This window comes from Kogia breviceps, chromosome 15 (genome assembly GCF_026419965.1).
Source record: "Kogia breviceps isolate mKogBre1 chromosome 15, mKogBre1 haplotype 1, whole genome shotgun sequence".
Taxonomy (NCBI): domain Eukaryota; kingdom Metazoa; phylum Chordata; class Mammalia; order Artiodactyla; family Physeteridae; genus Kogia; species Kogia breviceps.
Window position 1 is genome coordinate 4,187,437 of NC_081324.1, and position 12,368 is coordinate 4,199,804.

At 38.6% G+C, this 12,368-nt stretch overlaps 1 protein-coding gene across 1 annotated transcript in view; it reads right to left on the reverse strand.

Moving 5' to 3' along the window:
• Positions 1–1,092: 1,092 nt before the first annotated feature.
• Positions 1,093–12,368, reverse strand: part of C15H18orf63 (chromosome 15 C18orf63 homolog) — a 28,499-nt gene continuing 17,223 nt past the window's right edge. Inside the window, exons 8-12 of the mRNA XM_059039698.1 lie at positions 10,656–10,752; positions 10,458–10,543; positions 9,078–9,261; positions 1,340–2,329; positions 1,093–1,149 (exon numbers count right to left, since the gene is read on the reverse strand). Coding sequence (XP_058895681.1) covers positions 1,093–1,149; positions 1,340–2,329; positions 9,078–9,261; positions 10,458–10,543; positions 10,656–10,752 — 1,414 coding nt within the window. The remainder of the gene's footprint in view (positions 1,150–1,339; positions 2,330–9,077; positions 9,262–10,457; positions 10,544–10,655; positions 10,753–12,368) is intronic.

Here is a 12,368-nt window from a genome sequence, read left to right on the forward strand (position 1 = left end):
TAATTCAAATCAGGCTGAAAACTCTATTAATTATAGAAAGAAATAGCATTTAGAAAACAAAATAAGAAAATGCTTTGTAGTTTGTTCATAATAAATTTGAATTGAAAATATTCCAACAGTTCTATGCAAAAAAGTACTTGTGGGTATTTTAGTAATATGTTAGATTAAACAGATGGCAGAACAGAATAAAATGCAATTTCCAGATGCATGGTTTTGTGATTTCAGTGCTGTGGACTCAGCCTTATCAGCTAAATCTCAAGTTTAACTTTAGCGAGCGCTGCAACATTTTTTGGAGTAAACTTGAACTTAATGATTAACTTTTGAAACATTTAAGGGTAATCATCTTGGGTAAGAGTCCAAAACGTAGGTGTTCTAATGGCTATGAAATCTTGTAACTTTAGGCAGTCTGCGCCCGTGCCTTGCTCTTAGTCTGCAAAGACCCCAGAACAGAGTGGGTGGGAGCCAGTGATGGGAACCTCTCTCTAACTCATCCCTCTTTAGGGGCCTTTACAACACGTTACAGTTGCTGTGTACAGTCCTTAGTCAAGGATTGTACTGTCCCCACCATTTACTATTTCCTTGCTGATTTTAAGGCTTCAAGGAATTAAAAGTAGCTCCTTTGGTACATGAGATCGGGGATCCCTAAACTTGGTAATTCCAATTTTGTTAATGTAATAAAAAATAAATCAGGGACTTCCCTGGTGGCGCAGTGTTTAAGAATACACCTGCCAATGCAGGGGACGAGGGTTTGATCCCTTGTCTGGGAAGATCCCACATGCAGTGGAGCAACTAAGCCCGTGAGCCACAACTACTGAGCCTGCACTCTAGAGCCCGCGAGCCACAACTACTGAACCTGCACGCAACAACTATTTAAGTCTGCAAGCCTAGAGCCCATGCTCCGCAATAAGAGAAGCCACTGCAATGAGAAGCCCGCGCACTGCAACGAAGAGTAGCCCCCGCTCACCACAACTAGAGAAAGCCTGCGCACAGCAACGAAGACCCAACGTATCCAAATAATCATCAATCAATCAGTCAATCAGAAGATATCATCTAAGTTACCTGGTGGGTATTTCCTTCTTTCACATCCATGTCCTAAGCTTTAGGAATGATGAGAGATTTCTTGTGTTTTGATTTGTCCAAGTTATGTATCTGTAACCAGATTGAAGAATCACATTTTGTTATAAATTAACTGTATATACTTGCAGTTGTGTTAGATACTCTGTTTCTTAATGTGTTTCTAGATGATCTTGGGCAAATCATTTAAATCTTTATTTAGGGGTTTTAAAGGTCTATCACATGGTCAATATCCCCAGATTAAAATTGTTTTTAGGTTTTTTACCTGGTTCTTAGAACTGGATTGTCCATAATGGATAATATTGGAGTGAGGCTTCTTTGAAGTTTCTGAAGAGTCCTGACGTAACTTCCTTTTAGACTTGTGGGCTGTTCTGCTTACTATTAATCGGTGGTCACTTACATCAGCTTTAGTTTGATCAATTGATTGTTGCTGCAGCAGTTGGGAATCTTCCGTTTCTGTGTCTGATTCAAAAATGTGTGGTGGTCTTTTCACTTTTAGTGACTCGTGGCCTTTCCCTAAAATTTGTGTTATGTATTTGCTTGTCAAATTTTCTTTTTCATTCTCTTGGAAGTCAACAGCACTTTTTATTACACCTAACTTGTTATTTGATATCTGAAATACTGAACTATTAGATAGTTGTTTTATTTCACTTAAACTCATGACTGGTAATTTTCCACTAGAAGGGGGATTTTCTGTCATATTTTCAAAGGACTCCGTGTTTTTTTCTTGCAGAGATCTAGAAGTCTTCATCTGAATGCTGCGATTAGATCTTTTTTTAATAGCTGGATGTAAATTCAGTTTATCATCCTGGATCACACTAGTTTTAAGTGAAAGCAACTTAGATTCTGTAACATGTTTTCTTTTCAGGTTGTTAGGTTCTAAGATATTTTTGTTCATCAGTAATTGTCGATTTTTGAAAACTGGTATGAATTTAGGGGCAATAGTATGTTGGGAGCTAAAATCTGTGTCTTGAACTTGAATACTTCCTCTGTGCAGCTTTGGTATTTCCAGATGTACTTGTGCTGCCTTGTCAGGCAGGGATTTCTTTCTGCTCTGAACAGATTCTGGCTGGAGGTGCAGAGTTGAGGACACACAGGGCTTCGGCTGGCTGACCGAAAGCTCCACCTTGTGGTCCGTGGCTACTGAATGAAATGGGATACTTTGAGCCTGGGCGGGTCTTGTGGAAGGGGCCTGAGCCAGAGAGGACCTGAACTTTTGTTTAGTGGTTAGATTAGGTGGCTTGACTTTGTTTTCCTGAAAGGATAAAGATTAGGAAATTTAGAAAATGTAATAATGTCCTTAATGGAAAAGAAATAAGATATAAGATATCATCAAAATAAGGATAAAAAGTAACACTACAATACATAGAACAGGTAAAGAAAAACAAAAAACAAATGAGCCTTAGTGAGGACATGTGTATATTTCTTATGATTTGTATCCTTCTTTAGATACCATCCTTTCAAGATAATATTTTAAGATGAAGTTATATTCTAAATTGTATATAAATCACCTATAAAAACTACACCCTTAGCTGCTACCATCGTCCTCCAAACGTGCTCGTTCTACTGTCTCTCTCAGAATGTCTTTCCCTCTTCTCTCCATTTTTTCTCTCTCAACTTCTCAAGAATCTTCTATCAGTTACTATTTATTTGTCACCAAAAAAATAGGACAAGGTAATGTTCTTATCTTTTAGTGTGAATGTCAGTCTCCCTAAGTAGACACTAGATTCTTTGAGGGTAGGAACTATGAGTTACTTATTCTTACATCCTTCACATTCTTAAATCTTTCACACAGTTACTAACAAAACACTTACTCAGAAATTAAATTAATAGAGGAGGTGGTTGCATCTACTCTACGCCTTTCAGAACAAGTAGGATTCTGAGTATAGGCAGTGACTGTGTCTTAATCATTTTGCAGTCTTATTGCCTACTAGAGTGCCTGGTACGTGGAAACAGTTCAGCAAGCACTCGTCAAACTGACTTGTCAGATACATCAAAGAGAAACAAGTGTTCATAGTCTTCTTAAAAAATTGTTGTAGAAAAATATAAAGCATGAAATATACCATTTTATCCATTTTTAAGCATACAATTCAGTGGCATTAAGTACATTCCCCACTGTACTTCTGTTGTGTAATCATCACCACTACTTCCAAAACTTTATTTTTATCCCAAACAGGAGCTTCATAGTCTTTAAGCAATAACTCATTTCCTTCTCCTCACAGCTCTGGTCACCACCATTCTCCTTCCTGTCTCTATGAATTTGCCCACTCTAAGTATTCCATGTCAGTGGAATCACAATATTTGTCTTTTTGTGTCTGGCTTATTTCATTTAGCTTTTCAAGGTTCATCCATGTTGTAGCATATGTCAGAGTTTCATTCATTTTAATGGCTGAATAATATTCCATTGTATGTATATATCACATTTTGTTTATCTATTCATCTGCTGCTGGGAAGTGCTTATAGTCTTTTAAAACACATACCTATTAAGTCTTATTGTCTGTAAAAGAGAGACATGTGACAATAATCTGAAACACTGAACAGAGTTCTTTTCTCACCCTCTGACATAAAAAAACACATAGATTAACACCTTGAAATAAAATTTAAAAAGACAATCTAGAACAATATTCAAACCAGAACAATTGGTTTTTCTCTCCCTTACTGGAGATCCAGTTGTTGAATATAGTTGGGAGGACAGCAGGACAGAATTTTAGGAGATAAGTAAGAGCTGTGAACAGGCAGAGGAAAAGTGAGTGAGTGATCCAGTTACTTATTAGGCAAATCATACCAAAACTTAGTGGCTTTAAACAAAAATATAATTATGTTTTATCTTTAATGATTCTGGGATTTTTAAAAAAAATTTATTTATTTTTTGATTCTGGGATTTGACCTGGTTTAGCTGAGAGTCTCTCAGGCAGTTATGGTTAGATGACTCTGGGGCTGGAATCACTTCCTCACTCACACATGTGTGATGATCAACACTGGTTGTCATCTGGAGTACCTATAGGTAGCCTCTTCATGTAGACTGGGATCCCTCACACGTGGCATAGCAACTGTCCCAAGAGACAGGTAGAAACTGTTTTTCTTTTAATGACCTAGTCTTGGAAGTCATGTAGCATCACCTCTATCACAGGCCTGCCCAGACCCAAAGGGAAGGAACATAGACCCCACACTACAATAGAAGAGTTGTCACTGGTCAGAAGGGCATGTGGCTGGGTGACCTGGTGGCCACCTTGAAAAATGGAGTAGAATGTCAGAGAGCAGTTGGTCTCTTACCAACTTCAAGCCTCTGACATCATAGTACAGGTGACCTACAAAAGGTCTGGTGCACTTGGCAATTGAGATGCATGCAAACCCGACGCAGGATTTAGGGAGCTGAAGGAGGAGATGTGGTCGGGGCAGATGGAGCTATGGCCCCACTTCTGCTGCACATCAACAAGCTGCCGTAGCTTATCCCGATGAGGCTGAGTTGCAATCCTGGCCTCACACAGACTTTCTCTGTGTGGACGTAGCTCTTGCTTCACCTCCACCTCCACCTCCAATCACATGCCACCCTAAGCCAGAACGATGTAGGAAGGAATTCAAGGACACATACCTACAGCGTACTCAAGTTGACATAATATAAAGTCACCACAGAGAACAATGCTCCTTCTCCCATCATGGCTATTCGTGAGAGAAGTGGGAAGTCCCCAATAAAGTCCTGGGTAAGGTTTGGGTGATGCTCAAAGTAGGTGACTGGGTTCACTTTTGTCTGTAGATTTCTCAAGCTTGAGTCTTATCCATGTCAGTAAGGCAAGAAGACACCTCTCTTTACTTTCTTATAATTTGCAGAGGGAACAGAAGAGGACCTAGCCAGCTTTCATGACCCTGAGTGAAGTGATGCAGAAGCTAACTGAGGAATGGTTTATAATGCCAGGAGATTGATAGGGTGAGTGAAAAAGCACGCATCAAGAAGGGGTTTGTACTGTTTGATAGGGCTGCTATAACAAAGCCACCACAAACTGGGTGGCTTAAACAACAGAAATGTATTGCCTCAAAATTCTGGAGGTGAGAAGTCCAAAATAAAGGTGCTGGCAGAATTGGGGCCATGAGAAAAGGATGTGTTCTAGGCCTCTTCCCTCGACTTGGAGATGGCCATTTCATATTCACATGGCATTCTCCCTGCAAATGAGTCTGTGTCCAAATTTCCCTTTTATATAAGAACACCAGTCACATTGGATTAGGGGCCCACATATGCTAGTATATAGTCATTTCTGTAACAGCCCTATTTCAAACAAGGCCACGTCCTGAGGTACTGCTGGTTAGGGCTTCAACATGTCAATTTTTTGGGGGGGGAGGGGTGCACAATTCTACCCATAACAGGGTTTGACATGTAGCTCTAGAGAAATTCAAGAGGGGGTAAAGCTGTTCTTCTGAAGATCATCTGTACAAAGGAGCTAGAACACCTTGTACACCATCTTTGTCAAGATACCATATGAGACCAGCAACATCAGACTAATGCAGTCAAGAAGTTAATGCCTGCCCTCTCCCCTCCACTACTCAGCTGTGACTGTGTGATGGATGCGATGGATATGGTGGACTGGTGTTCAATACCCATTCCACCCTCCTTCTAGCATTCCTTCTAGAGCCTGGAAATCTAAAATGAACATTTTCTCCTTTGCAGCTAAGGTTCAGGATGTGATTTAGGATCAACCAGTCAGATGCACTCATACAATATTTGGAAGAAAGAAGTGAGGTAAAGCCATACTTCTGTAGTTTCTGCTGAAAAGTTTACTTATGAATGCCTTTGGTTTTTCAGTTGCAGAGTTAGCAGAAGCCCAAGTGTCCACTCACCAGCTTTGCAGGTGTCTGGAAACAGAGCTTAGGGCATTCATTCTCCTGATGTGGACCATTTGAGGCAAACACAGCAAATGCCCTCACCTTATGTAGGCTTTCCCCTGTACATAGATGCTATCACGGGGAGAATGATTCTTAAATTTGAATGAAATTCTACCTCAAAAAGATGTTTTGTCAGAAGTGGCTGAATCATCTTAAAATGTTTGGATTGAATTTTTTCCATTTGATGAAAAAACAGGTCAAGAACTAAGTTGAAACCAATTATAGAAAATCAAAGAACATTTTTTAGACCCTTGGTTTTCATAAACCATAGTAATTGTTAAACAATATACCTACCACTTGATATACCAAAAGAAAAACTCATTCTAGGCAGATTCATATAAGAATAGATTACGTGTATTTTGATATACAAATTATCTAGAGGGCTTCCCTGGTGGCGCAGTGGTTGAGAGTCCACCTGCTGATGCAGGGGACACGGGTTTGTGCCCTGGTCCGGGAAGATCCCATATGCTGCGGAGCGGCTGGGCCCGTGAGCCATGACCGCTGAGCCTGTGCGTCCGGAGCCTGTGCTCCACAACGGGAGAGGCCACAGCAGTGAGAGGCCCACGTACCACAAAACCCCCCCCCAAAACCAAAAAAAACCAACTATCTAGAATATGTATCTGAAACGTTTATATTCACACCCAGTTTCATCTTCATTTGTCTCTCAGAAATATGTATGTGGTGGAAATAATTTCCAGGAGCTTGTTTTGCTCCCTAGCCTGTCAATGTATTATTATTTATTCATTCTTTCAATTTCTAAAATATAGTAAACAGCCCAAAGGGGGAAACCTCTTCTAGGTTTACATTCAAAAATTTTAAAAAGACTACAAAAAGGACCAATGTAAACAGCAGATGAAATCATAAGTAATTCACAGAACTTAAAATACTTAAATTGTCAACAAACCAAAGCTTTGTGAAGTCATAACCTAACAAAAAAGCACACACTTTACTACATTATTACCATTATTCTGCCAGGTGTCAGTGTGGCTTAGTTGACTTTTAATTTCTAGAACTTTATATACAATTTATATAACTTTGTCCATTAACATAAAATTATAGGGAAACCAAAAGCTTTAACTTATATTTAGATATGAATGGACATCTAATGGAGACCTAGAATTAAGGAAATTATTAAATGAAGCTTGAGAACCAATCAAAATGATGGATCGAATGTGTTTTTTTCTATTGAAATTTGGTTCTATGTCTTGCACCACCTGAGTGTTTCTTGATTAAAGTCCAACCAGGATTCAGTTAAGCTTAGGATTTAAGTACAGGTTTGTAGGAAATATGGGGCTTGGAAGAATGTGTTAAGTTTAAAAGACATGACACAACAAGGAAACCATCATTCAAAGGCAAAATATGGGACATTTTCCAGGTAAATGATCCAGTTTTCCTAGCAAATAACTGGCATAAATAAAGGGGAGGGGAGAGCTTCCCTGGTGGCGGGTGCAGTGGTTGAGAGTCCGCCTACAGATGCAGGGGGCGCGGGTTCGTGCCCCGGTCTGGGAAGATCCCACAAGCCGAGCCCATGAGACATGGCCGCTGAGCCTGCGCTCCGCAACGGGAGAGGCCATAGCAGTGAGAGGCCCGTGTACCACACAATAAATAAATAAATAAATAAATAAATAAATAAAAAATAAAGGGGAGGGGAGTTTGGAATGTTATTCAGTAAAAGAGATCTAAGAGAGGGAACAACCAAATTATTTGAACCTTGCTTGGATTCTGACTTAAATGAAACCTCTAAAATAAATCTTTGAGATAAATAGGGAATTGCAGTATGAACTGGTATTAGGTGATATTAATGGATTATTGTTACATAATATTTTTAAAAAGCTCTTATCAGCAAAACATACACACTAAAGTCTTTTCAGATTAAAATAATAGCATATCTTGGATTTGTTTTAAAATACTACAGTTTACCCCCACCCCAAAAATCCATCAAGGAGGAGCCAGATGATAGGCATACAACAGTTCGTTATACTATAGTAATTTCTTTTATGTATTTTGGAGAATTCGGTAAGTTAAAAAAAAAAGCTAGTTTGGCTAAGCACTCCTACTAATTTACTTTTTTAAGTAAGTTGAGTTTTATCAAGTAGTTTGATCAATTTATTTTTCATTTTTAAAATGTATTCTTTTTAGTACTTCATGAATCTTAGAGCTAACAAGGTTGTAGCAATAATAGGAACTAACATTTACTGAGAGCTCCAGTACAAGGAACTGTTCCAAATAGGATTATCTAATCCAAAAACAAAACACAAAAATCCCCATGAAGTACTGGGAAGGAAATGGTGATGTGCTGCCCAGACCCCCTTCAAGAAACGGCTGCTCCCCCGCTGCCAGGTTACTGTCAGCAAACCACCCTTGGCAGTCAGCCCTTGCGGAGACTGCCTCAGTTATGGAGACCCATCTCACCCTAGAACCTGCCTGTCTCCAGGTGGCCCAAATCCAACGACAGATGAAAGAGGTATAAAAGCCTGGCTATTTTGGCCAATGCAGAACCACTGTGATGGGCCGTTTTAGCCACTGGGCTCCTCAGAAGGTTGGCCATGGCTATCTGGCACCTGCTTTGCTTTCGACTTCTCCCTTTACCCATTCTTCTTATTCTTTTTTTCATAAATAAGATTTCACTTAGCATATCATCTTACAATGAAAATGCTATCAAGTTAATTCGATTTCTATAAATGGAATTATTCAAAGGCTTTTTCAATCAATCAGACTCAAATGAAGTGGCAGAATTTCAAAGAAAACTTGGATTTGTATGAGGCAAATGTTTCCAAACTATCCTATACGATCATTTATTCATTTATTCTTTGAAAAAACATTTAATGAACACCTGTTAAGTACCAGGAACTTGGAATAAGAAGATGAATATGCTCTTTGTCCTCTAGGAAGTCATGTTAAATTAGAAGAAATAGAACAGTAAACAACTACTACCATAATACCAAGTTAAATACAATAATAATAATAATGACAACAACAAATGGTTAAGTACAACAATGACAAACAGTACTAGGGAAACACTGAACTGAGAGAAAAGACTTATAGCACAGTGGGTAGGTAGTCCATCACTGAAGGCAAAAGGTGCATAGCATGTCTTAGAGAACTTGGTAGGATATGAAATCTCTTACCTGCAGATACAGTTTAGTTAGTTCTTGTGTGTAGTAGCACGGTTTAGTTGTCATCTTTATGGGAGATCCACATATATGGGGCAGTTTAGATTTTAAATCTGAAAGAAAACTTTTCAACACACTTTCCGTATCTACCCTTGGAAAGAACTGTATGGGCTGACTTCTGATGCAACTGAGAGGGTATGTGAACATTGTTAAAGAACAGTGGGACATTTTCTGTAGATAGAAGACAGCATTTTTTAATGGAAGTAAAACAGTCTTAAAATAGTAACTGCTAAAAAGGCACGCAACTAAATCCTAACTATTTTATATATTGCTTATTCCATATTATCCAAAGCTATAGAGAATAGAGATGATATTGCTTAATTTTAACACTCACAATAAAGACGACTCACAGTACCCTTACTATATGGCTTTCTACACAGACTGGCAAACTAAGATATATAAAAAAATGATTTTTAAAAAAGATACTATGACCTTTATAGATTATAAAAATAAGTGTTTATAGTAAACGATAAACAGGCTGCATCTCCAAGAGTAGTAAAAATTCAGTACAGAGAAACAACATGTATAGATTGTATTCAAGCTCTGAAAGCAGTTCTTTGAGAAAAGCAGTTACTTTTTCTGATGAAAAATATTCTGAAGACTTGGAATAATGTCTTAGCATCTAATGAAGGGGAAAAATTGATACCTGTCAACCTCAGCTTTATATTAAGATTTGGGTTAGGAAATGCAGAATACAGAAAGAGAACATTAGGCTCCTCCCTCTTCCATTTGGAAACTCCAGCTGGTCAGAATATAAAGAGACAGAAATGGTGAAATAAGTACTAATTAAGATGGAAGAGTTTCACCTGAGCGCTTGTGCTCTTTTTGTATGTAGATTTTTTAAAGTAACATTAAGAAAAATATTTTCTTGAATCAATGGGGTGCATTAAGTGCAACTCAAATCCTCTACGCTTTGATGGTAAAATTAAATACTCTGAAAAGAAAATTTCATTAAATGACTAATTCTTTTAATTCTACCCTTTCAGTAATATACAGCATGCCACAGGAGGGAGCCCTTGGCTAAGGAGAAGCCTGCAATTATTTTCTTACTTTCTACCAGGAATCATGTAAACATTTTTCCTATCCACTCTAAAGTTTCTTCTGCTGTCTGAATTTTTGCAGTAGTGTTTAAGGGTAAAAAATATTTTTATTAAGCTCATCCTCAAATAAAAATAGCAAAATTCTAAGGAAAACAAAAAAACACTTATTCAGATAAAAAGAAGTAGAGGGAAGGAAAGTAGCTTCATCTGAACTTAGAGAAGGCTGAAAATGATGACATCAGGGCAGGAGTAAGCCTGGACTGTAAGGCGGGCAGAGAGCATCTGTAAAGGATATGTGAAGGCCCTTCTTCCTATCATTTTGAAGTAGATGCTGCAGTATATTTTAGTAGTTCCACAATTTTCTGGAAGCTTATAGCTATACTAAAAATTAAGAACAAAGTTGAAATTCTCCTGAGAAAGCTAAACTTAAGGTTAAATTACAAGAAGTAAAATCAAATAGCTACTAAATGTAATACATGTTTCTATTCCTTACCAGGTCATCCCAGTGCATCTGGAAATCTTCATATGAGTGAAAAGGACAGTCAGGGGGTATGGTGTGAAGAATACTTATTATTTGTCCCATTTTCATACTATAAAAGATAGAGGTGGTGAAGTATTATGAGACAATGCTTAGATACAGTTTAACTATGTGATTTGGAAAGCATTCAAAAATTTTAGCAAGTATCAACACATAAATAATAAGCTACTCATTTGCTCCCAGTTCTAAATTAACATTGTACTAAATTCTTAACAACTAGAATTGTTAGAAAAAACTAAGTTGAACTGATGCAAACAATAAGCCAGTTATAAACACAAACTAATGAATACAGTGTTGCCACACAGAAGTATGCCTGTTAATTGTTAGACTTTAGGGAAAAGTCTGTTAAGAGCTGAATGAATCAGAGTCAAATCTGTGTTCCCTACCTACCTCTTCTTGGCTTCAATGATCAAGGCATTGTGTATATGCTGCTTTAAAGTTCTTTTGCCTAAGCAGGTTAAAATTTCACGCCAATAATCATATTTATGTTAATAACAAGTCATTTTTCCCCCTGAAGATAGTATAAACTTAAAACAGCTCATATCAAATGATAATGAATCATTAATTATATGTACAAGTTTATAATATTTTATTGATATTATTATAATAGTTATAATTTCATAATGAGATACCTAGAAATTTTACTGTTTTAAAACTATGTCTAATAAAAATGTAACCGTATATCAGAGGCCTTTAGAGTCGTGCACTTTAAGATTCTCTCTCTAAAGTGTACTGTGTTTATGTGGTCTGTTTAGCAGACTTTACCAAATAGAGTAGCATTTTTGGCTTATCAGTATAGTCCCAGGTACTATGTATACACAGTAAAATGATGCTCTCCCTTCATGGCAGTTTGAGGTTTTTCAAGCTGTTTGCTGACCCAGAATGGGGAGCTGTTTGAATTCTTGTTTCTACTTGTTATTGTCAGATTCTAGGCTATATATACATTCCCACTTTTTTTTTTTTTTTTTTTTTTTTTTGCGGTACGTGGGCCTCTCACTGTTGTGGCCTCTCCCGTTGCGGAGCACGGGCTCCGGATGCGCAGGCTCAGTGGCCATGGCTCACGGGCCCAGCCGCTCCGTGGCATGTGGGATCTTCCCGGACCAGGGCACGAACCCGTGTCTCCTGCATCGGCAGGCGGACTCTCAACCACTGCGCCACCAGGGAAGCCCCAGGGATTGAATCTGGGCCGAAGCACTGAAAGCCTGGAATCCTAACCACTAGGCCACAAGGTAACTCCCACCACTGTCAATTTTAGAACATTTCATAATCTCAAAAAAACAAAAAATGAGTTGAAATAAGGTAGTTTTTTGGTTACAGTTTTATTGAGGTATGACTGACCCTCAATAAACTACATATATTTAAACTGTACGATTTGGTACATTTTGACCTATGTATGTACCATGAAACCATCACCACAATCAAAATAGTAGACATGGGCTTCCCTGGTGGCGCAGTGGTTGAGAGTCCGCCTGCCGATGCAGGGGACGCGGGTTCGTGCCCTGGTCCGGGAAGATCCCACATGCCGCGGAGTGGCTAGACATGTGAGCCATGTCAGCTGAGCCTGTGCGTCTGGAGCCTGTGCTCCGCAACAGGAGAGGCTACAACAATGAGATGCCTGCGAACTGCAGGCATCTCCAAACCGTCCTTGTAATCCCTCCTTCTAATTCT